Source organism: Dufourea novaeangliae, unplaced genomic scaffold (genome assembly GCF_001272555.1).
Source record: "Dufourea novaeangliae isolate 0120121106 unplaced genomic scaffold, ASM127255v1 scaffold113, whole genome shotgun sequence".
NCBI lineage: Eukaryota > Metazoa > Arthropoda > Insecta > Hymenoptera > Halictidae > Dufourea > Dufourea novaeangliae.
In genome coordinates, this window is record NW_015373986.1 from 448,832 (window position 1) to 475,624 (window position 26,793).

The 26,793-nt window shown below is 44.3% G+C and overlaps 1 protein-coding gene across 1 annotated transcript in view; it reads right to left on the reverse strand.

Moving 5' to 3' along the window:
* Positions 1-26,793, reverse strand: part of LOC107187396 (disintegrin and metalloproteinase domain-containing protein 11) — a 65,207-nt gene that overhangs the window by 4,689 nt on the left and 33,725 nt on the right. The window contains 21 exon segments of the mRNA XM_015575490.1: positions 453-586; positions 3,830-3,901; positions 5,574-5,717; positions 8,197-8,296; positions 12,574-12,736; positions 13,041-13,136; positions 13,289-13,370; positions 13,439-13,552; positions 13,831-14,135; positions 15,384-15,551; positions 15,944-16,107; positions 16,273-16,442; positions 16,974-17,143; positions 17,231-17,305; positions 18,115-18,324; positions 20,647-20,793; positions 20,904-20,973; positions 21,228-21,307; positions 22,201-22,224; positions 22,272-22,462; positions 26,645-26,695. Coding sequence (XP_015430976.1) covers positions 453-586; positions 3,830-3,901; positions 5,574-5,717; positions 8,197-8,296; positions 12,574-12,736; positions 13,041-13,136; positions 13,289-13,370; positions 13,439-13,552; positions 13,831-14,135; positions 15,384-15,551; positions 15,944-16,107; positions 16,273-16,442; positions 16,974-17,143; positions 17,231-17,305; positions 18,115-18,324; positions 20,647-20,793; positions 20,904-20,973; positions 21,228-21,307; positions 22,201-22,224; positions 22,272-22,462; positions 26,645-26,695 — 2,730 coding nt within the window.

Here is a 26,793-nt window from a genome sequence, read left to right on the forward strand (position 1 = left end):
CGGTATTTACATTCGGACAGACACAGAGGGGTCTCGATGTGACAGCCTCGATACAGGGCGAGTCAATATCTCATGGACATCTGAGGAAATATACAGGGTGAGTCAATAAGAACTACTATCTGAAATAACTCATTAACTATTGATTGTACGGGGAAAGGTTTTAATGAATTATTAATTTGATTTCTTTTAGGATGTCAAGGTGACCTTGATGTTTTTGCTGTCCTTTTTTGTAGGATGAAAACGATGAATTTAGCGACTTATAACAAAGTGACCTTGAAGCGACCTTTGCGCAGTTTATTGACTCACCCTGTAGACAAGAGCTAATTATATAATTCAGGTCGAAGCTCGAGAACCGAGAGACTGTATTGGGTCCGAGGCTGTAACATCGTTCCTTCGTAGACCCCATTGGTCTACGTCTACGTGTACGTACAACATAGCAGCCGTTACAGTACCGTAAACATGGTGTTTCTTTAATATACTCTTCTCGGGCATCAGTTTGTTTTGCGGCATGTCAATGAACGAGACAGCCTCTTCACCGCCCGCGCCGCCTTCCTCCTCGAGCCTTCTCACCTGCGACTTGTGATCCCTGGAAGTGGTCATGCAGAGGAACAATTGGTCTCGCGTCACCTTGTAGGTCGTGATGCTTAGTTCGACGTTCGCTGGTACCATGAGATCGCTACCATAGTTTTGTCGATTATTTCTAGGTGGTTGGAAGTCAATGTGCTCGATATTTAGGGTCAGTCGAATAGATTCTATTGACCCGTAATGTAAGTCCACAACGAAATGGATTTACTGTCGTAAGTCTAGCTATGAATTTTTCATTTTTCCGGAGACGTTGCTGCGGATTGAAGTTCCGTTCTCACAACGTAATGGAAAAAGGGACTCAATGGGACTAATGCTTCTCTTTTTTCAGATGGTTTTAGATGGAATCTATTCAGTTGATTGTAGAATCCCGATTCCCCAGCGAACGTCAACACACACGTTTCTCATTTCTCTTCTCTATAAGGGAACACGTCCCCCCTGTGGCAAGTGCTGCCGTAGCACTCGCCGAGAGCCTTTCTTCTTCGGTCACAGTCACGTGTCAACGTCCCTCGCGTTCATGGCCGAAGCGTTAGCTTTGGGAGATTTTCTTGAAAGAAAAATTGTTAAAGGCAAATGAAAGTTTCACACTTGCTTCCGAACAAAACTTACGACCGGGATCGAACGTTGGACATAACGTAGACGATAACGTGGGGGACGTTGGTCGTGTAATCTACAGGGTGTTTCAGAAATCGTCGATCGTAGTTGAAGCATGCGTGACCAAAGAAAATGTCTGCGTTTCAGGGAAGAGGATGAAGATCCTTCCTCCATTCTCAACCAGAACATTTTCTGCAAGACCTCCGGTTTCTGAGTCATCCTGTACATTTCATTAAGTTGTTGCACATGGAACGATCGACTACACCAGAGTTGGACATAATTTTATGCGAATAATACATAGTGAAAAGTAGTAGTATCCATTCTGACCTTTAGACAAGTTTGCCAAGTATTTGAGGGAAGTTGGGGAAATTTGATGCAATAGGGCACAATGAAACATCAATAGTATCTTCATATCCATAAACATTTAAAAGTTCAAAACAGGACCACTGGATACCATATAAATGATTTTATATTGTGGTGACGTTTTGAATTTTTTAGTGTCTGTGAATATCGAGAAACTATTGGTGTTTCGTTGTGCCCTGTTGCATCAAAATGCCCCAACTACCCCTACTCACTGAAGAATATTATTTTATTATAAAAATTGGAATTTCTACGTTTTTGCCCATCTATACTGATCAGCAAGGTTGCCAGGAGTAGGGCCTTCGAAGACCATATGACATAATAGGGAGTAGTGAAGGGAGAATATACCATAACAATCCTCGTATGGTGTTCACGAGTCGTATCAGTTCTGACTATTAATACCACTGACTATTTAATACCATTCAAATTACGTACAAAATATTTTTTTCAATTTTACAATTAAAAAATATATTCAGGGGGTCATACTTAAACGAAACACCCTTGTATAGCTCTAAAACGTACTGTGACGTCACGTGGCCTTTGTTCTTATGCTTTCGCCTGGCAACTTGCTGACGTCGTATTCAAGATGGCCGTCTGGGGACGAAGTGACGTATAGGTAGTAACGGAGGGGGTATGCTTGTGTTGGGGACCGATGCCTTTCCTTTGTCTAGTACCTGTAGTACCAGCATGGTGTGGACATGCTCAGTGTATACAGCTCTGTGCGACGTCACCTTGTCTGTACGCGGCAGGGAAAATTCTCCTGGCAACGCTGCTCGTATGTACTTCGTGTGTGCAACAACCTAACCTAAATATCGTACGTTCGTCGATTCGGTTCAGCGAGTGCAACTAACAAGCGGATAGCGTTTCGGGGTACGGGTGTGCGATGAGCTTTCCTCTTTTGTAACGGTCCATGCAAGGAGCGTGACGTATTTCGTGCGTGTGGTGGATTGGATGATTGTGCGCTGCGTTTGAAAGAAAAAAAATCATGCGGTGCCTGGGTGAGAGTACCAAGAAGCGACACTAGACATGCACTTTATTTTGTTTCTACTTGGTGTCGTAACAGTGTGTGTGCGCCTCTGTGTGTATTTGTCGTTGGGAACGTGATACTGTGCGATGCTCGTGTGATATACGCAAACACAAAGAACAAAGGAACGAGCAACTACTCGGTAATCTTGTTAAAGGTAATTCATATGTGACATTGTGTTTAACTCACTGAATTGATATGATTGATTTATATGAAAAGTAACTCGAGGAAATATTTCGTTACTTAACCTAAAAACAATAACGCGAAAAAAAGTGACTCGTGGCACCTCGGTCCAAATATATATCGTGTAGTTTTAAAAGATCGTCGTTTAGATGTTAGTTTTCCAAAGCTAGAAGCTTCAATTTATTTTTTAATAATCGACGTGTCTGGGCTTCGGGGAAAATAAGAAAAACGGCAACGAAAGGTGACTACGGATGTCACTGCCCACCGTAGATCGTGTTTTTTTTTTTATCACAGTTGTGGGCGTAAATAAATAGAAAATACAAAAATAATAGGTGTTATAAATTGTTCATATTTAATGCGTGTGAGTGTGCTGCGATTCCTCGACAGGGCCATTTCCTTTTGGACCCTCGGGGTCGAGTGAAACGAGGCCAGGACTCGTGGTCTGTGCTCGGTGGACGATACAGCTTGGTTGTGAAGTAGACCTTCGATAAGTGTACACAACTAGACCCACTGTAGACTATATACAGGCTTTCTCAAATATGGTGGAATATCATTAGGGGTGATAGAGAAGTTTAAGATACTCGAAATGGCCCTCCACTTTCTGGAATACCCAAATAATTCAAACCAGTGATCTATTTAAAAAATCTTTGCTCTATTCGAACCGCCCTACCACCTTACCACAACCCACTTAATACTTCCTGTATTTTATTAGCCATTGAGGCTGAATTGGGCCATCAGAATATTAAGTTTAAAGGTAGAAATCGCCAGAACAGTCAGAATTTATAATTAACATTGACCTAATATTGCGAAATATGAGATTTTGTGCTTTTCAGATGGTTTAAAAAATAAACAAACGAAGGTTATGGGGATAAAAAGCCAACAGGGTCTGTCTGGACACAGACCGCAGTTTAATTAGAAAAAGTTTCAATAAAATTTGAGACCACCAATTTTGGTACAAACTGTATAACTTCCATCGAGCACAGAATCCGACACTGACCATGGCTCGTTCGTTCTGTAACGTGTATCGAGTCAGAGATTCGTCGATCAACACTATGGTGACATAACGGCGGGACACATGAAACTTACTTGAGTCTTGGCCCGTCTGTGGTGGCGACGTTATTCGGGGCTTGAAACAGCACGCGCTGGGTGTCGTTGCGGCTAGAAATATACTAATGTAGGCATGCCGCGGGTATTCCACGATACGTTGTCGAGACCTTTGCGGCCCGATCCCATCGAGATCCAAGGGACCAAGTCAATCGTTTGGGGATCGGTGACCAGAAAGGGCTCGATGGCTGTCCTAGAAGGTTTTGCGCTCGTTTCGAGAAGCAGTGGACGAGGCGTCTTCCCTTTGATCTATCGACAGATGGAATCCACGATACCCATTTCTATGGTAAGCACATGGTCTCTGGAATCGCAATAGGGGATATTCCTTTGCCAGGAGGACGCCTCGTCGACCCTATCCGGGGACACAGCGGGCGTAACCGTTTTTTTCTGTGATGCGCTTCTGTTAATCTCGACTCGTAATGGCTCTGGGTGGTTATGTCGAACATGGGCATACAGGATGTACCAAAAAGATAAGTATCCCAGATTAACCCGGAAGCATGAAAGTTTTAGCAATAAATGTTCGATACAAAAGTCTTAGGGTCTGATAAGATGCATATGATGATTACTTTGATCGTGATATAGGGGTCAAATTTAGAGACCATTTTAAGATCAATTCGATTTTTTAAGATGGGAACCCTCTACTTTTAGCACCAGAAATGGAAAACACTGAACATTATACGTTCAGATATGTGGTCACGTTCTTGGATCTAAATGACCCTTCTTTCCATTACTGGTGCTAAAAATACGGGGTTCCCATTTAAAAAAAAATAAATTGACCTTGGAATGACCTCCACATTTGATCTCTATGCCACGATCAAGGTCATCATTAGATTTCTCTTTCTAAACTCTAAAACTCTTGTATCAAACCATTGTTTTTGCTAAAATTTCATCCTTTCGAGTTAATCTGGCGTACTCATTTATTTGGTACACCCTATGTGTGTACGATGTCGTATGGGATGGCCGTGTGACGTGAATTTGTGTGGGTATACGCAGAACATTAAAAACGGAGAAAACCAATAGATAAGTAAAAGCGATATGTGTATGTGTGTGTGTGTGTCTTTTGGTGATCGTTGATGGATCCTTTACTTGTTCTCTCAACGCTAGTCTGTAGCAGGGGTCTGTCCGTGGGTCTCTGCCCTCTGGGAAGCATGTCGTGTGTATATGTGTGTATTCAATTGTGTATGGAAAAAACACTCGTCCCATCTCCGACAGACCCTCCAGAGAGGGTTAAGAGGAATATAACTCAGGGGGTAGTCTACGAGTATCTGCTCCGTTATGGATCTATAGCGATCGCGCGGCTTAGAGAGTCACGGTTCTAGATCGGTTGGCGGGGTCTCCGATCGAATGGGCGACACAGTAAATCTTCGATGAGTGTTCGAAGGCACTGAGTGTTTAGATGTCATCCCCATCACTGGGGGGCTTCGAACATTCATCGATGGTTTACTGTAATACACTAGGTGTGTGTGTAGCGCCGAATCAAAGGGGGGGGGGAATATAAGCCTTCCATTTCGTTATGATTAAATATTATTTAATTCTGTTTAGAATGAATTTCAATTTTTGAAGATTTATGTATTTTATTGTATGTTTTATTACAAACATTTGCCCCCCCCCCCCAATCAAGAGGACCCTAGAAGGTTTAATAGCCCTGGGCCCCGAAAATCTTAATCTGGCCTTGTGTATATGTGTGTGCGTGTCGTTTTGTTTCGCAGTGTGTGATCCAACGTACCCGTAGTTGAAGTTGAGAATTCTGCTGTGTATGTTGTCCAGAACCGCGTGCTCCGGATGTTGGTCCTTCGAGACGCTTGTGTAGTTCTTCTGAGGCGGCTTCTTCGCGTACGGTTGCTCGTATTTCTGGACGGTGCTCTTCCTTCTGCGAGAAAATCGCAGATTATGTGGCTGCCGATCGTCTGGTCGCGGGCGACACCAGAGAAAAAAGTCACACACAGTTTAAGAAGCGCATGCAGACTACGGGCTGGGGGAAATTCTTCGTTCCTTTTAGCGTGAAAAATCTTTTTTTTTTTTTTTTTTTTTTTTTTTTACAGTTTTATTATACAATATCCAATGATATTTCACTTAATATACTTCGATAATTCACTTCGACTCGCGTATACTGTCTACGAGTCCTTTGAGAAATCATAAGTATATAACGTGTGCGGTAAACTCTACTGTATAAATAAGCGCCAGTATGTTCGGTTCAAGCTTCTGATTCGTTTGAAATAATCGTTGGTCAGTTGTTTCATTTTCTAGGTTATGGTACTACTTTGAGTAACAGAATATCCTCAGAGTTCGCCAGAAGGAATCGAACATTCTGTTTAGCATGTCACTCGAATGGTTGCATCGAATGAGTCTGATCTAGCGAAGCTGGCCGCCTCTACGTTTAGGAGTCATGGGTGAGGGGTGGCAGGGAGGAGGGAGGGGAGCATGGGTAAGAACGGAAACAGATAACCAGTCGAACGGTGCGCCCGCAACTGGCCTTACAGCCGCCCTGTGGGATCGCCTTCCGTTGCAGTGGTCCATCGAACCGAATACTCAAAACTAAACGTGTGGCCTCTTAACGAGTCGAGCGAACAGCGCTCCTATACCGTTCCACGGTTGACGACCGGGGTGGTGGGCGGGCAGTCTATTACCCCCTCTTTCGCGATTTCCTCGCCCAACGGAAGGGGAAGCCTACTCCCTTCCAACGGACGGACCACAGTGTCCTCAACTATACACCTGCGTGAGTGATCGTTGCCTGTAGGGTGAATCACGCATAGACGTGAAAATTATCAGGTAATAAATATTTCTTTGAAGAAAGGCTTGACACCTTTGTCGGAACTGATACGAATAAATTGGTTAAACGAGATTTTTGAACTCTCGGATCATAACCCATCGGAACATCGCCGTGTGTTGAAATATAGACCAGCAAGGTTATTTCTTATTTTCCTTGTTTTATCTGTGTGTTACATTCGACCAATTATTAACCCTCTAATAATAAGGCCCGGGTCGAATTCGATCCAAGTTATAGTTCTACTTGTGCTGTGCCCGTCTCTATTTTTGTGTACTGTCTTTTTTATTCTCGTTTTAAAATTATTATTATTCAGCAAACTTTCATGCGCATATTATCATATAACCCTATTATAATCCCTTTTTTTTCCCCGTCTGAAAATAGCAAAGAAGTGCTCGGGGCGAATCCGACCTCACCTTACCAAGTACCTTACCTTAAAGCCCACCTTACCATTCGAGGGTTAACATAGTCTTGAGCGTTTCAATGCTCAGTTGTATTTCCTTGAAGGAAAAAATAACGCGAAAGATTTCGTTTACTAATAACTGGCACATCTGTTGTGTAGTCTTTGAACGAACGAAGAGTGTACAGTTGGCTCTTCCTTCTTGTCCGCCTGTCACGTGACTGACGCAGACGAGAAGTGGTGGGGGATGATGGCCCTCTATCGGCTAATTGTACACTAATGTGATCAGCGAGGTTAGATCGCGTCGTTTACAACCACAGCGTTTGTTCTCTTTTTCTGAAAAATTAGATTCACCCTGCCACAACCGTCGAATGAAAATAAAATCAACGACAATTTAATGGCCACCGGAGAAAAAAGGGAAGCTTTTCTGTAGGCATATTATCTGCGTAAGCGATCGAGGCGCACACTCTCTCAGTCTCACTCTCCATGTATTGCCGGGCGTATTGCTGAAGCTGCTGGGCGTATATAATATATGTAATATAATAGTCGATATCTCGTCGTGTGGATCGAGCTCTCGGTTGGGCTGTATCGTTGCGACGACGTATCGATTAAACGTGTGATCCCGGCGCGCGTTGCGATGATGCTTTCAAGCCATTGTCCGTTGCGAAATCATTGCAGTGGCGTGTTTCGTTCTTTCTTTTCGATCCGGTGGACCGATACACACACGGTGATGAAACGAAAAGATAAACAAAAAATTAAAAAATACCAAAAAAAAAAAAATAAAGACACAACAGAGAAGGTAGAGAAGATACATGTATACATATATATATATCGATGTTACGAGAATGAACGAAAAGAAATGAAACGGAAACAGACGAAGAAGACGAAGAGTAAGCGAAAAACTAGAAAGACAGTAAAACAGTTACGGACTCTAAAGTTATACATGTAGATATATATGCACGTGTGTTCCGCTCGCTTTATGTCCTCGTCGACGTCCAACGAGCCTGTTTATAATTTTTTTTTTTTCGCTATATACCGACCTGTGCATATATATGTATATATATACTTGTATATATATATTGATATAGATATATAGATAGATACGCATACAAAAAAGTTTCTACGTGTATGTTTCTGCACACTAACCTGAGACAGAGGGAGTAGTTTTTATGTACTACGACTGACCTGTAGCAGAGAGCCATCAGAGCAAATACTACGAAAACACCCCCTACCACCGACATGAGCATAACAACTAAAAATACAGTGTTAGAGCCGTGGTAGTTCTCTGTGACGGTCGGACGCACATTGTGTCGGCGTCACCCAACGGTATCAATGATCGTCGTGTTCACATCGGCGACGACGCGAGAGATTTTCGGTTTTTTTTTCGAAGTGGTATTTATATTGCGACATTGTTTAGGTAATATATATATTTTTTTTCGAATCCGAGCGTCCCACAGCATGCAGACAGACAGAGATGCCAGTGACAGACAGAAACAGACAAGAAACAGAGAAGCCAGAATCAGCACATATACATATACATCGACGATGGGGACAGGGATAGGCAGAATGTCCCTTTCCTATTGCTTTAACACTTTCTCGCTGTTATTCTTATTACAGTCATTAAATCCTTCAGAAGGTTTTTTTATTGTGTGTGGACACACATTATTACTCAAAGAAAATTGTATAAAACACGTTACTTGTATTTAGATGGTGGATGCCACCGAAATTTATATTTCAGTACTGATGTTGGACCATTCAGGGACTCATGAGATATGTATTACACGTTAATATTCGTTAATTCGTTCAAAAGACAGAACATGTGTATATTTGAACAAGAAGTACAGTAGATTATCGATAAGTGTTCGAAGGTTTCTCGGCACTACGTGTTCAGACGTTATCAGTGGCGTCTGAACACTCAGTGACGAGGAGTCTTTGAACACTCATCGATGATTTACTTTACAATCTGTGACATCCATTTAGTCCAATAACATTCTGACCTGAGAAATCGTCTGATTTTTAGGTTATACACTTTCCTTTCCAGATGACAATTTTGCCCATCCCTGGACGCTGATCGTTGTTGAGATGATGCACGCTCAACGACTCAACTGACAAGTCTGATCGAAATGTCCCTAGACCTCCGTCAACCTTCAGATTTGAGGTTAGAGTAATTGTTTTTACTACTACCATTAGTCTACAATAAAAAAATTAACAAGGAACGTTTTTCGGAGTTCTAACTCGTCGAGGCGCAGCCCAGTCGTAGAGCGTGAATCATTCTTCTTTTCCAGTTTATTTTCGTGTATTCACGGAAGCCCTAGATCAGGCCGAGGGGACCGAGTACAGCCCGTCGGGTGACTCGTCCGTGTATTTTTTCTGTTTTTTTTTTTTTCGATCTCACGGGGTTACGAATAATACCAGATCGTCCGACAAGCGGAACGTTTAGCCTGCGCCGTCACCGATCCTTTCGATCAAGGGACGACGTGTTCGGTTTTCTTTTCTTTTTTTGTTCGCTAATCAGCCTCGGTTCATGCTTTTATAGGGCATACAAGCAGCTGGCACATTGGCGTTTCGTTCATGATGGATCGTGTGTTTGATACCGCGTTCCAGGGGATCTACGGTCGTTCCTCTTACTACACCTAACCGACTGATAGCCATGCCTTGAATAGGCACTCCTGTATGTCGATAAAGAAACCTACTGTTTTACCTACTGGGCAGGATTAGAATTGAGAAACCGTTGCATTACGTCGTCAGAACTTTGTTACTGTAATTCGCTACCGTCACTGAACTCTTCGTTCAGAAGTCTTTGGCTGTCGATTGGTAATCTAAACGAACCTATCGCGTAGCAGCCGGTCGGTTAACTGGTTAGGCTAAGTCCAAATTATCGTTACGTCAGGTTAGCGAACAGAGAACGGTCAGGGTTGAGGGAGATCGAGAGGAATCCCCCGGAACGCGACGAAACTGGGGACGCAGATCCCCCGGCTCGTGCAGCATAGTCACGACGATCGTGATCATTCAGACGCACTATGCGAGCACGAGCACATTCAGAGCAATACCATCGAGGAGACATTAGTATATGTAACACACTGCCGGCACCAAGTTCGGAAGCAAGAAGACCATGGAAACTGATCCTTAGTTAGCTCACGATTGTTTCAAAGTGCGAGGGCCTTTTTAGATCTGGCGCTATACCCATCATGCACTGCGGCAAGAACGTTACGTGAGCTTGCCGCTAGATGGCCAAGAGAAAGATTGTAAATACCGACGACGTAATAAAAGTTCAGAGTCTGTCAGTGACGAGCGTTATCACTTTGGTTATTAGGTCGTAAAAATTACTCGAGCTACTGGGAAATTCATCGATGCGTAATTTAAGTGTAATTAGCTTGTTGTGTTTTTAAGGTTAAGCCCCTGTGGCCAACTGCTTCGAAACTTTCTGTCGACATTGTGTTTATATAGTATAGGTATATATATATATATATATGTATATGTATATATTCACGAGACGCACCAATATATTCACGTATATGTACATATATATATAGAGGTAAATGAATATCGAGTAAGTAGGCTAAGATGAATCAATATATTCATGAGAGCATTTGACGGCCGCGTGCGATGCCTGATCATCCAGCTAGCCACGAATTACTTGACAACGAGAGACAGGGTGTTGGCTTCGAACCCACACAAAATCGGTGAGCTCTCAGTTTCCAACCATTCCGAGTGTTGCTACTGTACCTGTAGCAAACGGCCATTAGTGCAAAACAAATGAAGACTCCTTTGACCACAAACACCAGGATCAATACCATCAAACCGGTGCTAAGGGTGTTGTTGTTAGTGTTTTCTGAAAACGATCAATCACTTCGTATCCTACACTTGCGCCCGAATCCAGTTACACGAAATCACACAAGTAACACAACACACTTGGGAATCCTCAGCCACCGTAAGTGTCTTTCAGGGGACGTCAGGGGTTAGCAACCTCCACCGATATCGGGATCAATACAGATCCAAGGTCCCCGACCCCCTGAGAGGTCTTACGTTGGCCGTGAATCCGGGTCCGTTAATCCCTGAAGAGATCAAGCGTTTTAGCAAACTCCTACAACAGGAATTTTTCTCTAGTTTTCTTGCCCCTGAAACGCTTCTCGACCCAAACTCCGATCTCTCGATCCTGGAGTTTGAACGAAGAAGATTCAGTTGTGTATATTAGTTGTAGGTGATAATGAATGTATATTCTGTGACCCATTTAATACCCAGGTGATTGTCACTCGATTAGATTTGTATGTCTTATTTTTGGGTCGATTCGAACGGGTATTAAAGTGGGTTACATGGAATAACGAACACGTACAACTCGATAAGTTTCAAGTGGTCCCTGGAGACACCCATAGATTTATCTTAAAACCTAAATTTATTCAATTTTTGGCGGCTATAATGAAAGGCGACACTATTCTGTGTTAGCCCCCACTACTCCCTACTACGACATATGCTCGTCATGTATATACTGCATACCTAGCAGACGCTACCTTATACGCGGTGGTATTCGATGATCTTCTTTAGTTTTTAGATCACTTTGTACAGTAAATCATCGATGAGTGTTCGAAGGCTCGTCGGCACTGAGTGTTCAGACGTCATCCCTACCACTAAGAGGTCCCCTGTGGCATCAGTCAAGCGCCCAGTGGTGGGGATGACGTCGGAACCGTCAGTGCCAATGAGCCATCGAACACGCATCAATGATTTACTGCCTTAAAAATCGGGATATTCTATGGTCGATTAAGGACAGTGTACGTAAAAACTTGATGGACTAAGTAGCTGCCAGAAGGGTATTGGCTTAGAAGTGGCTAAGTACAGAAAACGTCGCCAGAAATTTGTGGTTACGTTCCGGATATTAAATATGAAAGTTCCTCTCCAGGGATCCCCTTAAATCTTGTCCAACTGTACGGCTGTATGGTGTTCAGTCGACTTGGAAAAGTGGGTCGAAGACGAGCCAGAGAGAGCCCAATGAAGCCTCCCGGCCGATAAGCAATATCACCATTGGAAAATCGTGGTTAAAAAGCCGCAGAGCGGGTAGGATTCATGGCGAAACGTGTAATCGTGTGAGCTTATCGGCCCGTTGTTACACACATGTACGGGGAACGCATCGAATGGTTTATGTGCACAGCTGATGGTATGGCCCCAAATAGAGTTAGGCGGCTAACGGGTATCCCGACGGGAAAAAATGTAGGACGTTGTCTTCGTCTTATTGTGAAAATTAAACGGATCTGTTCTGTTGGATCACTGGCCACTGTAGGATCCTCCCTTATGTTTAAAGTGATCACTTTTATCTTTTATATTTGGCTTCCATTTTAACTGCGCGTCGATCGACGATTATCCGAAATCGAAGCTGTGCCTACCGTGACCAGCGATTCTATTAATCGATTCTTAACCTAAAGTAACCGAAGAAAGTGAAACGACCCGGGTGGAATCACATTTCTTTACCCACCCGGTTGAACGTCTTCAATTTCTTGTGTTATCCTGTGGAACGTATTCGAAAAAAGTTGAATTCGTTACTTTCGCGAAGTTGTACGACACGCAACTTACCGTAGGGGGTCTCTATCTTCTCCGGCTTAAGATATGAGATATTTTTACCGGGTGTTCCGGTTCTCGCGGTTGTCGCCGGGTGTGTGGGGACCATCGACTGTATCGAACAGTCTGGCCCGGTCCATCCAGGATTGCAGTAACACTTGTTCGTGTTCGTGCACACCTGGAACAATTCCAAATCACCGAATCAAACCCGAACTTGGTCCAAGTAATGTGTAAATTGAACCCAAGTCAGGCTTAGGTTAGGTTCGGAGGCCAGAGCTAGGTAGGTATAAACCAGTTCAGAACCTGGTTAAAATTAGGTTTAATTTAGGTCAGAGTCAAGCCAATGTTTGGTCCAAGTCAATAGCAAGTTAGATCTAGGTCAGACTTACGATTTGGATTACGTCCAAATCACGGACAGTCTTTAAGTCAGGTCTCTTCGCCTTAACTCGGACCCAAGTTTCTATAGTGTTAAGCCAACTTACACCGTTGCTCGAGCACTCATTGTTGTTGTGATTGCTGGGACATTGCTCTTTGCCTATGAGCGGGAACAGACTCGTGCAAGTCTGGTTTATGCAGACCTGAAACAAACGACGGTGCTTCGCTCGGACAAATTGAAAGCAAACAGCTTTGTAGACGCCTCGATCCTGACCTCGGTTTTACGGAGGCCGGCCTTAATCCGGCGTTACCGTTTAATTGGACATACATAAGCCGTAAAGGCGATGGGACTCACCAGATTATCGCCGCAGGATGTTCCATCGCGAACCAATCCCATGCCAGGCGTATCTGAACCGTCCGTTTTGCCGCTGGTCGACCTGCGTCCAGAGGAAAAAGTTTCCATGTATACGAATTCTGATCTAGTCAAGACAACTGGCCGACTTACTTGCACTCGTACTCCATGCCCTGGGTCGATATCATGATTCTCAGATGATCTATGCCGGAGATTTCCGGCTGCCTGCTACCCTGTTGACACTGCAGCGATCCGCAACGGACGTTTCTAGAGGTGGAGACACGAAGAGGATCGGTTCAGAAACTGAACGTATTTGCTTTTAATGGAAAATCTTATGTAACGAGTGTGAACTAGACATTATTTTCGTAGTACAGTAGAGGCATAATTCTGGGCTCAGGAAAAGATGGAACAAAAAAAAAAGAAAGTAAAGAGAACAAAGGTGATCTAGATAACTTAGGAGACACAGTATGGACGTAGGTTGCTAACAAGGAAGGAAAAGTAACAAGACAAGTGCAGATGTTCAGGGGATCGTTGAATATACTCACTCCGGCTCGCATTTGATGTAGTGACCGGAGACGTCCATGCCGCAGTGCCCGCTGAACGTCCCCTTCGAATTGAACCGCTAGAAGCAGTGCACATCCGCCCCCATGGCGCCGAATCCCCATATCTGATCGCATTGTAGATCCAGCGCGGAGCAAACACCGTTGAAACAGTAACCATCGGTCTTCGAGCAGGAGTTCCCGTTCTTCTTGTACATGTCCACCGGGCAGTGACCAGATTCGCCGGTACAGACTTCCGGCAGATCGCACTCGTTGGTCGCTTCACGGCAGGTCACTCCACGGCTCAACAGCTGCACAGTGGGATCGATTGAAATTACACGAAATCGACAGAGGCAATTACAGATTGATTTATCAGATACACAGGGAGGTCTACTCTAGCTCAGTTCGTCTTAAGTGTCCCTGTTCAATTTGACAACGAGTCACTATAAAAGAACTTCACGTGGACATAGAGTTAGCTCTGATACGTCTCGATGTATCAAAAAATTGAAACCAATCGGCCCTTTCCGGGGATACGAATTTTCCTAACGTAGTAACAACACGTTGGATTAAAAATACATTAAGTGATTGTGTCGGGTGATCAGTGTTAGTGCAGTGCAGTGAAGTGAATACATATTCGATGGATTAACCCGGCGGCACTTGACGTTGCAACTCTTAACGTCGGCTGGTGTCGCATACCTGCGATCACCAGTGGCATGGACTCTACCCTGCCATAAACCATTTCGTCCGTCGATGCCCAGGCTCGGTACACTGACCTACTGACGCAGGTTTCTACGCTGCAGGTGAATTTCCGTAAGGGTGAGTTCTATTCAGTTTATTGGTCATTATTGTTTTATTAATTTCACCGAACTACAATCACTTCTCGTTTATTTTCTGTTACATTACCTTTTCGTTCACACGTTATTTGAAAAGGAAATTTACAAATTCGTAAAAAGGAATTTACAAAAATGTAAATGTGCATTCGTCTTTTTACGTTACACATAATTTGCCTACATTTACGTTTCATTCATTAATCTCTTTAAATAACAAACGACAAATGATAAAAAGTATGATTTTATTTGTTACGTCTTGTTTATTTGCTATTATTATACGCGGTTTCCTGCGATGCATGGTGACCTACTTGTTCGGAGTTTCGTAGTACAAGCGTAGCGCGTAGCCACCGCTAGCGCGGGAACTCGGCTGGCAAACTCGCGCTCTGATTGGTCGCGGTTTTTCGTTAATATCTCGTAAACGAAGCCTCAGTTTAAATTTTTGCTAAGGAAAAAGTTGTTCCAATTCACCCCCCGAGTGCCACATTTCCGGGTCGGAGGACATTTTTGGGATACCCTGTATAAAATCCCCTAAGTCATCTTTTCAGGCGCACAGCCCAGCGTCAACTTGTTTCTATCGCTATCGACGCGTTTGTCCCTCCCCCCTCCGCCCCTGAATCATATCGTCACGTACGATCTTCACTGCCAGTAGGAGGCCAGATGCCGAATGTGCTCGAGAACCATCAAGATCACTGGTCCGCGATACGGTCTCGAGTATTCGAAATATTTTACCTTGCAATCGCTACAACACGGCCCGGTCGCGCACTCCGCTTCGGATTTGAGTTTGCAGGTGATAGGATCGCAGCAGGGATCGAGCTCGTAGCACTCCTCGTGGGAGCCGCAGTCGCATTGTTCCCCGTCGTCCAGTATCTTGTTGCCGCAGGTCCGTCTCACCTCCACCTGTCACAGGGAGATCTGTTCACGCTTAACGTGCCACCATGGAAGGATCTAGGATCCTGGACGCGATATAGTATCGGTGGAACGGATTAGATATCCCCAAGCCGATTATGTTCTGGGCTAAAAGACTGGATAGGAACTTTAGGTGGTTAGGCGTGGGTTAGATTCTACCACATGGGAGGATCTAGGTTCCTGGACGTGATACAGTGTCATGGTAAAGATTAGCTACTCCGAACTAATGGCCTTATGGGCCAAAAGACGGGATAAAGACTTTAGGGGGGTTTATCATGTCTGAAGGTATCGTAACACCTCCCGCCCCTCCCCCAGTTATCAAGTTTACCCAACCATTACTGTATGTAACGTTCAAGAGACCTACGCTATAGCTGGACCCTGACCTCGTTTGGCTTATTGAGAAGACACATGCCGCTCCAGGCCTGTAGGGACGCTATGTAGTCCGTTTTACTGCACTCAGAGAACTTGTACGGCTGAATGTTGTCCAGGCCGACAATCGACTGGGCCATGATGCATCCGTGCCAGTCACGACACACGCACTCGCTTCCTGCAATACGTTTCACCGTGCGCTGGTTAGAAAATTTCCTGTTCTCGACACCTGAACCATCCGGTGACCGTCTGTACATGACCGTTTTCGTTCTCGGTTGATACGCCAGATGACAGACGGTCCCGGTGGTTCAGGCGTTTGACATCTCGGATAATGGACACTAACTTCCATCGTCGTGGCTCATGCCGATATTGTGGCCGATCATATGGGCCATGGTACCGGCAAGTAGATGGGGCTCGTACGGGTCCAAATCGACGCTGATCCCCACGGCGTTCTGCTTGCAGACGGTAGACGGCACCGCCATCCCCGACTCTCCGCCTTTGAATGTCTCGCCTCTGTAAATGTAAATCGGTAGCTCCGAATATTTAGGGGATGCATGTATTTGGAGGAGGGCGACAAGAACGGACAGCAGTGATAATTGTTCCATAAAAGACAGGGCAAGGAAAAGCGTAGAACTGTAATGGAAGGACCATGTATACTTTTTGGGTGTTCATCCTGATGATGGCGTGTCTTGGAAGCTGATAGAGGATTCCTTCGATGAGCAAACTATCATGGAGAATTAGATGACACAATTGGAAGGTTAGGGATTGGTGTTCGACACGAGCTCATGTCTTAGAGAGTAGATTAGGTAGCATAAGTTAGCTTAGGCCAAGGGCCCCACACCTAGTCGCCTAGTTCTCCAATTGTCCTGTGTTTTAGTGGAGCTGAAGAAGGACACATTGGCATCGTAGTGTTCTTGGGATCATTTCAGCGCTCAATCTGTGCGATCACGAGAAGGACCTTCTAGTGGTGGGGACTGGAGGGTGAAAGACTTTCAGTGATAGGGACGCTGAGCTTCCAAGTACGCTATCTATGTGTATACTCACGTGAGCAATTGGATGGTGTCGTGGGTGACATGGAACATACTTCGCATCGTATACGCGTTTAAGTTCGTCAAAGCGCGCCCGATATCCTCTTTGAAGATGTCTGCCTGGTTCCTGCCCTGCCAGGTTTCGATGTATATGACGGAGACTCGGGTGTTCAACATACGGAAATACTGGAACAGCGAAACGAGGGTACTATTGAAGGGCCAAGAATCACCCACCACCCCTGACAGTTTACGATCATCCTCGATAATACTCACCAAATCAGCGATATTGGCTACTTGGATGGCGTCGTGAACAACCTCAGCGCGGGTGCTGCCGTTCCTCCTCTCGAACTGCTCGGAAAAGGAAGAAGCCAAGGGAGAACCGGGAGTTCAACTTTTAACCGCGCTTTATGTCACGAGCAAACGCCCGGCGCCGTAAGGGCCGTTAAACCGGATCGAATCGATTCGCTTCAACGACGCACACCAGTCGACTTGCCCGATAACAATTATTATCCGTGAATTACGCCCTCGAAAGCCGGAACGACCCCGTCCCGTTTCGACTGTTATGCCCGATGATTGCCGACACCCTTAACCCTTCACGGCCCTCAACATTATATTCCGTCCACCACTCGACTTGTGCATGTGTGTGGGTCCCTGAAATACAGGCTGGTCCACGAGAAACATATCACTTGAATGGTGTTCCATTCAGGTAACGGCACAATAACCATACTTTTTTTCCTTATAGTCTCTCAGCACCCTCTGGGAGCTATCTCGAAATGTGTTGCTTCGGGAGTACACGATACCCTAACCTATAACTCTACAGATGAGGACTGGTGTCCGATCCTAGGATCATTTTTAGGAAACTTCCTTGTACAATCATTAACCGACAGAGTGACTACAATATGATATTCTGAATTTCGATATTTTCCCATATGTTTTAACCTAACTCAAGAACAACTTGATGATCTGTTGCTACTTATTCTCAGTGGACCACCCTGCGAGAGGGTGACTTTAGTCTTTCGATATGGTGGATCAAATATTCTCACTGTCAAGGTCATCGGTACTTTTCTGCGCTAAATTGGTACAATATTTCTGTGGAACAGGGGGTTCCGTGGTCTTTTCAAGGGAGTATATCTCGGCGTGAATAATATAGATCGTACCATGGCCTTATCGATAATGATGGCAGTTTCGATGTATTTGGTTGTGTCACGGACGTCTCTCTTGTATCGATCGGAGGTGGTCTCCGATAGGCCCAGAACATGCTTCTGCCGGCGGTTCTTTTGACGCCTTTCGCCGTGATCAAGATTCCCGGTGTTGGCGCAGCCTTTGTTAGCCTTTGTTCGAGCCTCAAATATAATGTGAGGATGTTTCTGCTAAAAGAGAGTTCCGCATATAGTTAACATTCTCCGTTGGCCGCGTTCTTTTCCATTCGATTATGGAATTTCCACGCCCCAACCCTCCATCCCCCACCGCCCTCTCACTCTAGCCTATCGTTGACCTACTACCCCAACTTTCGCGGGATTAATCATCTTCTCGAATCGAGTAAGGTATGTACCCGTTTTGCTAAATAACAAATATCCCGCGGATGGTCGTAACTTTTTTTTGTTAACCGCTCGAGGCGAATATTATTATCCTGGTGAAATGAAAAAAGAACTGTAATTCGACGAAACGTATATACGGAGTGTTCCCGTTTTTAACTGGAACTGACGGGAATATCTCCTAAGGAACTAAAGATATGAAAAAAGTGTTCTGACAAAAGTTATTTGATAGTGGGACACTATGTGGTAAAAATTAACCTAACTTTGAAACATTGTTTTGGTATCTCCAGTTCCTTGGGAAATATTTCACCGTGTCCAGTTGAAAAAGGCACCCTATATACGGGGTGAACACGAAATTGTATCTCATCGTTCGTTTCTTTTTTTATCCCGCCTTCTTTCGTCGGCGTTGTTACTTCGAGATGTCTTCATGAATAATAACGAAGCCTCATGCATAGAAGAACAACGGGTACGTCCTCCACTCGAGCCTCGAGCGCGACGAACTGGATTTCGTGACGTCGATTTTTTCTTTTTTTTTTTTTAGAAAAATCGTCGAGACCATTTTTCCCCTTCATCGATATATTAATATTTAGAATAGAATTAGATTTTCTCTTCGTCCAATGATAACCACGATTATAGAGATAAATAGTAACAACCTAACCTCAATTTCAGGTACATACGAAAACCGATAACTTTCAGATCCTGGATTTTATTCATCCCCATTTATAGTACCCTGACTAAGAAACTAAAATGAAACTACTGACAATGTTCCATAAAAGTTATGAATTTTAGGATAAAAGATTAGGATCCCAAATGTAGAAAAATCCAATAAACTGATAAGGTGGTACAAAACTAAAGTTCCAGCATGCATTGTGAATGGTATTCGAAGTTCAATGTAACGTAAGGCGACAGTAAAAAGGTGTACTATTCTTCGGGTAATAAGACGCGGTAGCAGTCTTGACGAAACAAGGAATAGGGAGACGACTGCAGAATTTACCGCGGCGATTACTGGTTTACGAGTCGAGCCGGCTTGATGGCGGCTTAACTCGATCCTCTCGCTTCGTCTGCCGTGCTAACGAAACTGGATCGAGCGTGTTTGCCCACGGTGAAACGGCTGCACCGGATCTATCCAGCAAAACAGTGTGTGTGTGTGTGCGTGTGTACGTATATATGCGTGTGTGTGTGCATACGCGTCTCCACGGGACCCTCAGTCACCCGAAATTTCCAGCGTTTCGACCTCTAGCCACGATCTCCCCAGTTGCAAATTAATATCAGATTCTTGCACGCAAAGCAGCCGTTTGTACTCTTTGTAATTCCTGCATTGGCACCCTTGTGTCACGAGGGAGTCGATTTTGTCCAGGAACAGTTTGTTAGGCTATTGGAAAGATTATGAGTCTTTCTGGGATGGTACAGTAAATCCTCGATCAGTGTTCGAAGGCTCCTAGGCATTGAATATTAAATATTTCATAAACTAATGTCCACATGCGGCTGAAACAAGTATCATTGGCTTCGGAATACTAATCTCTATCACTGTGGCAAACCTCATTAAAAAGTCAACGTTACGTCTGGGGACCTCTCCTTGTCAGTGCCGAGAAACCTTCGAACACTCAACGAGGATTTACTGTGCTTTGTAAAAAAAACAGTTAGTGCTTTACAAAAACTGATGGATAGAATTTACGCAGTAACTTCAATATTATGTACCATAGAAAATAGGTCGTTTGGTGTGCAACAACATCAGATGGCCTAGGGCCATATATGGTCACAGGGTACGTATGCAAAAATGATGGCCTTTCCATCAGTAATTTTCAATTAATATGCAGTTGTTGATACAACATTGTTAACTGGAAATAGTTTGTCGATGTAACACAAACAGTTGAATAACCTAGTTGACATACATTTCAATAGAGTCTGGGATTTATAGAACCGAAAAATGGTAATACTTAATAACCCTGTACTATCAATAAATGCGGTGTTGTCAAAAAGAACCATTAAAATAAATCACTTGAATATTGAGGTTAGGTTAGTTACTATTTCAAGGATAATTCAGTCGTTTCAATTCATAAGACGAACAGCATTAGTCAGTTCGTACCAATGTTTTTTAAAATCAAATTTCCGAACAATCCCCGGTTAAGAGCCTGCGACACTAGGAAAACTGACCGACAGATCGCCGCCGTAGAACGGATGAATGACGAACGTCTCGTTCCCTAAATGAATGACACCGCTGACACCGTTACACGTGTGAAAAGCAGCGCTGGCCCCCGGATAATCCTTGACGGTGCCGTGATAGTAGCAATGCTCTATCTCCTGAAACAGATCACCCTCACGGATAACACAAGTCGTGTCTGTTAGGTACAGCAGAGAAACCGCGCAAGGGCTGCTGGGTGGCAAGAACCCCAGTCTTCACCACGTCTTACCTGTTTAGAACTTTGTTCGGCGCCGCTGGCAAGAAAGTCTTTTTGCTTAAGATTCGGGGCTAAAAGTTGCCTGGAACAGAGAACCAGAACACACGTCGCCTATGTGAGAATACGCGTTTCTCCGTCGAATATAGAGGGGCGGGGAGGATGAGGTGGGACACATGCACGTTCTTCGGTGAGACTTCCTCGTATCGATTCGGTTTTCCCGTAAATTGCTTTTCCATTGTCGCTCGCCACGCTTTGTTCGGACGTAACATCGAGACACGACGAGGAAGGGGAAAACCGAGCGGATACGAAACGTCTACACGCGGAATCACCACTTACGTATTTAATTCTAAGTCTAGGCGAAATCTGTGATTGAAGGCCTTGATCAGGAGGGACGTCCGATGATAGTGTCTCCCTGTCTGAAACTTAAACGGGAATCGGTTCATTGGGACCGTTTTTGGTAGACAGAAAATTTTGCATAGGGACTTACATAGAGGAACATCGGTACCAGAAAATTCCGATCACCTCACCCCATTGTCCTATCCTATTTTCTTGTATATCTTGAAAACTATAATAAATATAAAAAAAAATGACGCGACAAAAATTTAATGGCACTTTATGCTCTATAGAAGTGTGTAATGAAATTGTTAAAATATTGTTTTTTAAATAAACAAATATTTAACAATTTCATTACATACGTTTGCGGAGTATAAAAATCCATTAAACTTTCATTCGGACAGTTTTTTAATATCTACTATAGTTTTCGAAATATGTAGAAAAATAGGAAAGGCCACATTAACTTGGAAGGGGTGGTTTCACCCTTGAAGAACCGAATATCAGCGAAAACGAAAGATTGCCCGATGCTTCTATCGAGGTCCCTTAAAAACCCGCGGAGTTTAAAAGACATCAGAATTTTTGGAGTACCCAAGTTCCCTTGTTAAATATGGGCGAACCGGCGACGCGCTTATAGAGAGAGGTGGACACGTTTCTGTAATCGTTTTATGGCCTGACGACTTGTTAGTGAGAAAGGGAGGCAGTTTGGACATTCTTAGTGTCTGGTTAACAGGTTCGCCCATCTTTCTTGGAAATCCTCCGACATTGACTACTTACTCTCATCTTGCCTCTAGAATTTTGATATCCACCCTCACCGACGTACGCTCTCTGAGGAAACTGTAAACGGTATAAGAGTTCTAGATTAGTACTTGATACGGTCAGACGAGGGTTCACATGTACAGGGTGTCTCTGATGAAGATGTTCTCCTCGAAAAATATAATAGAGCAGCTACCAATTTAGGGCGCTATGTCCATGGGACATTTTCTCCTCTATTGTAACTGCTCTGTCGGAACATACGCGAACGGTGGAGACCATCTTTCTCACGAACACATCATCCACTATTTTTCCACGTTCTGAACACCCGGTAATTACCTTCGACACGCCGACGTCTCTCGTGGATATCCCCATTTTCTCGTGATGCCGTAACTGTACCGGAAAGATGATCTGATAGAACTGGCCCCCGATGTTTTTTACTAGCTCTTCGTTTTGTCGATACTCGCGCAGTAGTCGTTCGACCTCACCTGAAATCAATTTCCCCCCGAGCTGAATCGAACGTCCTGCCAATTCACTGCGGGTATCAGCCCGCTTCCATCTTCGTACGCGGGACCACGTATCTACGGAAACCGTGGAGGATTCTTAGGATTCTCTGCTCTGAAGCTTTCTGGGACTCATTTGCTAGCTCCCTCGAACAGGAGAAAACTGAATTCTAAATAATTTTTCAATTCAAATACTGTTTTATAAATTTATCTCCAATTAAATAACAATTGTGCATTATTTCAAGCACTCTGTGATGCCTGTAAATTCACCAACACCTGGCGAATGGTAACCTTTGTTATGTAAGGCCTAATTACAAGATCAAATAAATTGCGCAAATTAACTTCTATATTATACGTTCAGTCTACCTTGCACAGTTATTTTATACATAAATAGTAAATCATCGATGAGTGCTCGATGGCTCCTCGGCACTCACTGGTGAAATCTGTAATTTTTCAAATTCAATTCTATACATTTTAAATACAGGTATAGATATTAAGCAATCTAATTTTCATGTGGCGAATATTTATTAATACTATTATCGTGTAAAATTTAACTTTAATAGGTAAAAAATCTCTTAATTATTCATTCATTGGTGCGTTTATCTTAAACCTCGAAACCAAGGACAGTGAATAATGAAAAAATGCTGATGAGGCTCATTTCACAATCGAGTCCCCTCTGGCGTGAATGGGCCAGGTATACAGTCAAGTACAAATGTCGCAGGTATACAGAGCTGATCAATATTTCCACGTGTATCGACCGAGATCCAAAACTTCTTTTATAAGCATACCATTGAAAAGTAATACGCTCGTCAGTTAGGCAAAGGTCGTCGAGTACGAAGAAATTGTACAAGCGTTAGTCGCGGTTCGACCGTTATCGTAGACACACGTTTCCCCAATAAGGCCCGCGGAAGTGAACAGTCTGTGTAAAGGTGCGTCTCCACTGGTGTTCGCGAACAGTACACGAATTGTTCGCAATGTATAGTTATCCGAAGTGTTGTGGTTATAAAAAGTATGCGATCTACTTGCGAACAGTGTTCAGTGAACTGTTTGTCAGTGAATACGCACCTTAACAGTTCTCGAGGCGAGCCGGAAACGGAACACGGTCGGCTAATTAACCGACGCCTCAGTCGTCGACGCGTGTTTTCCTCGGTGGGAGCCTCTTTCTCCCACGCCTAAACTGTTGCCTGTAACGAGCTTACGATTGACACGAGATAATCTGTGAAGGGCCTCCTCGAACCGTACAACCTCTTATCGACTGTCCGGGCGAAAGCCTCAGTTCAACACGGACCCGTTCAACATGAAGTGCGCCGGGATAATTACTCGTCGCGGCGGTTTTCCGTGTCGTGTCTCGCACAACCGAAGAATTATTACCGAGGTGTACTAATTACTACTCGAACTCGAGGGTGCTCCAGCGTGTTCCGTTTCGACCAGTGTGGTTGTCGAGTATATTTGTGTGCTGGGATCGGGTCTGTGTCGTGTGTGACATAGTGCTTGCGTAGGTCCAGGTCTGGATCAGTTTTAGGTTAGGATTTGTGTGTGTGTGTGTGTGTGCTTCAGTTCTGAATCAAATTTGGCCTAGGACTTTAGTAGCTTTACGTCTGGATCAGATTTATCTTAGGATTTGGTACAGTTCTGCCAAGGACTTGTATAGGGTAAGTTCTAGATCAGATTTAGCCTACGTCTCACTAAAGTTCAGGTGAATTTTTTGTCAGGACATTGCATCAGATGCATCAACATTTTATTTCTCTCCGACTAGTCCTGAACAAATTCAGAATATTCCCAACCTAGAGGGTAGTCTCGTATCCTCCATTTGCTTCAAAGAGGTTATGTTTCATATTTCACAAAAAATGGCCCCCGTTCCGGCCATTTTCTTTGCCCGAAATGTACGATGTTCGAAGTACCCGGTGCGAAAAAGTGTAATACCGTTCGGGTGGGCAACACCTGTTGAGGATATATACGTCGCTTTTAACGGAGATGGGGTTTCCGGTATGGCGGCCGTTTATTTAACCACTGCAACGGCGGCGATCGCGGTTATGCTAATCCCACGCAAGGCGTCCCGTTCACCCGCCGTAACGTCCGTCCGCTCGTCCGTCCGTGAAACCATTTCGTCGCGATTAAATTCAATTAAACTTATTATATGAATATGGATATAGCCTTCGGTCGTTCCGCCGGTTCCGTGAAGCTCCTGGCTCTGTTCTTGACCGGAACCGTAAATCTCCCCGGCTCAACGCTAACGTGAAACGCGTCTCGTACCGTGTACATTAAATATTATCGTAAACATTCCGTTAACGAACGGGGTTACATTGATAGATAGGATGAATTGCCGCCTGGACAAGCTACAAATACTATTTAATAGGTTAGTTTTCATCAAAACTTAAATAAATACAGCTGAACGCTGTTATTGTACACAACGTATATCTAACGCTTATCTGCCAATACAAGTTTCTTTAGTGTAACATAATATGTGAATAGTTTTTGAAAGTTTAATCTTTTCAATATTTTTTAGAAATTACTGTCATCGGTGCGTCTCTTGTATCCCAACAGACAACCCAGTATTCTACATTAAATCTTCCCTGAAAAATCACGAATATTACAGGCGAGACGAAATGTTTTTCACGAAGGGAACAACGGTTCGTCCCTCGGCTAATCGAATCACGTGGTTGCAGAAGAGTAGGGGGTTGTATGTTAATTCGCGTGGGGACCGGACTCTTTGCAATTCAAATGGGACAGGGACAAGGAGGCGCACGCGGTGTGGCCCTACGGTAAACTGAAGAAAATCGCGACGAACGATTTTTTAGGTTAGGTCCGATCGAATCTACCCGTCAGTGCCCCCATCCCTACCCCATCTGGCGGTTGAATCCGTCCGGCGGACGACGCACTGTCCTCACTCGCTCGTCTAAAATTTAACCCAATTTAAGTTTCGCGTTTCCAGCCAATCACCGTTCTGTTGACTTAACAATAAACCATTCTCCCGCGTCCGAGAACTAGATGTAACCGCAGATCGAGTTTCCGAGAGGGAAGTGCTGCAATGCGGTCTAACTCCTCCCCGCCCTCCTAGCCGCGGCTTCCTTTGCGTACATTTCAACCGAGGGGATAGACCACCAAGGAACCCGATATGCGTTCACGTCTCTCTCCCTTGGTTCAGGTCGAACCAACCACCCTCCTCCACCATCCCTCCTGGCCTCCTCGTGACAAATTGCTTTCTCCGGAGAAAATTCCGTTTGACGTGCTTTACCGAGCGTTTTCCGTCTCTTTGCCGATTCGTTAGCGTTACGTTGTTTCGACATTGGAACCCCCCCCCCTCTCCGTCAGCGTTATTCTGTGCCCGCTGGTGTACAAATAACATTCGGTTGGCGAACGATGAATTGCCTTTTGAGTATTTTACTTTGTCTGCATATAATTCTGTACTGTTGTGAAGATCAGACTTTACGGAAGTAAGACTAAAAGAAACAAATTGCGTGGAGTTAGCTTCTATGAGAAATCTAACCTAAAACAGTGGTCGGCCATGTGAGTACTTTGTCAGCGATTTGACGTGAAAAAATAATATTATGGGAGTTCGGTTTGGGTCAATAGTGACCAGTGATAAGATCTGACGGACACGTATATAAATAAATGATATTCGAAGTGTGTTCGTCGACGGGTCGCCGGTGACCCGGCCATATAACTCTAAGAGGTTGAGGCGTACATGTTATGTCTCTAAACGTCTCGAAAAAGGATGATGACGTCATTTCCAAGACGCGATAGCATTGCGTGGTCCATCCAGGGTATCCTGCTCCCCTCCAACGGTATCTCCGTCGGTCGTGTTCCGCGAGGGCGTTGAATTTTCCGCGGCGGCGTACGTTGGCTCGCGTCAAAGAGGAAAGCGGCGACTTTGACTGTAGAACTTTCCCTCCGTACGCATTGTCTATTTACGCGATCGTTTCGTAACTTTTCGTCCGCGTCCGGTGCTCTTTGTCCCCGCGTCAAAGGGGCTGCTGCTTACTACTGGGATACACTCGTCGCGTTCCTTTGCAATTAGAGGAGAGCGACAATGCCTCTCTCTCTCTGTCTCTGTCTCTGTCTCTTGCTCCGTGGAATTGGTTCGGTTTCCACGGCGAAAGGGAGACAGAGATGATACAAGAAAATAGAAGAGCAGGGTAACGATCATTCCTTGGACAGGGTACTCACCAGCAGGAGTCTCCTCGTTCCAGAAGGAGTCATCTAAGGTGTAGTCGGCTTCTGCAATCAAACACGCGAATCGATTAGTAACGCGAGACGGTAGAGGGCGGCACCGATCTCTATTAACTTTTAGGTTATGCTCGTCAAAAGAATAATCT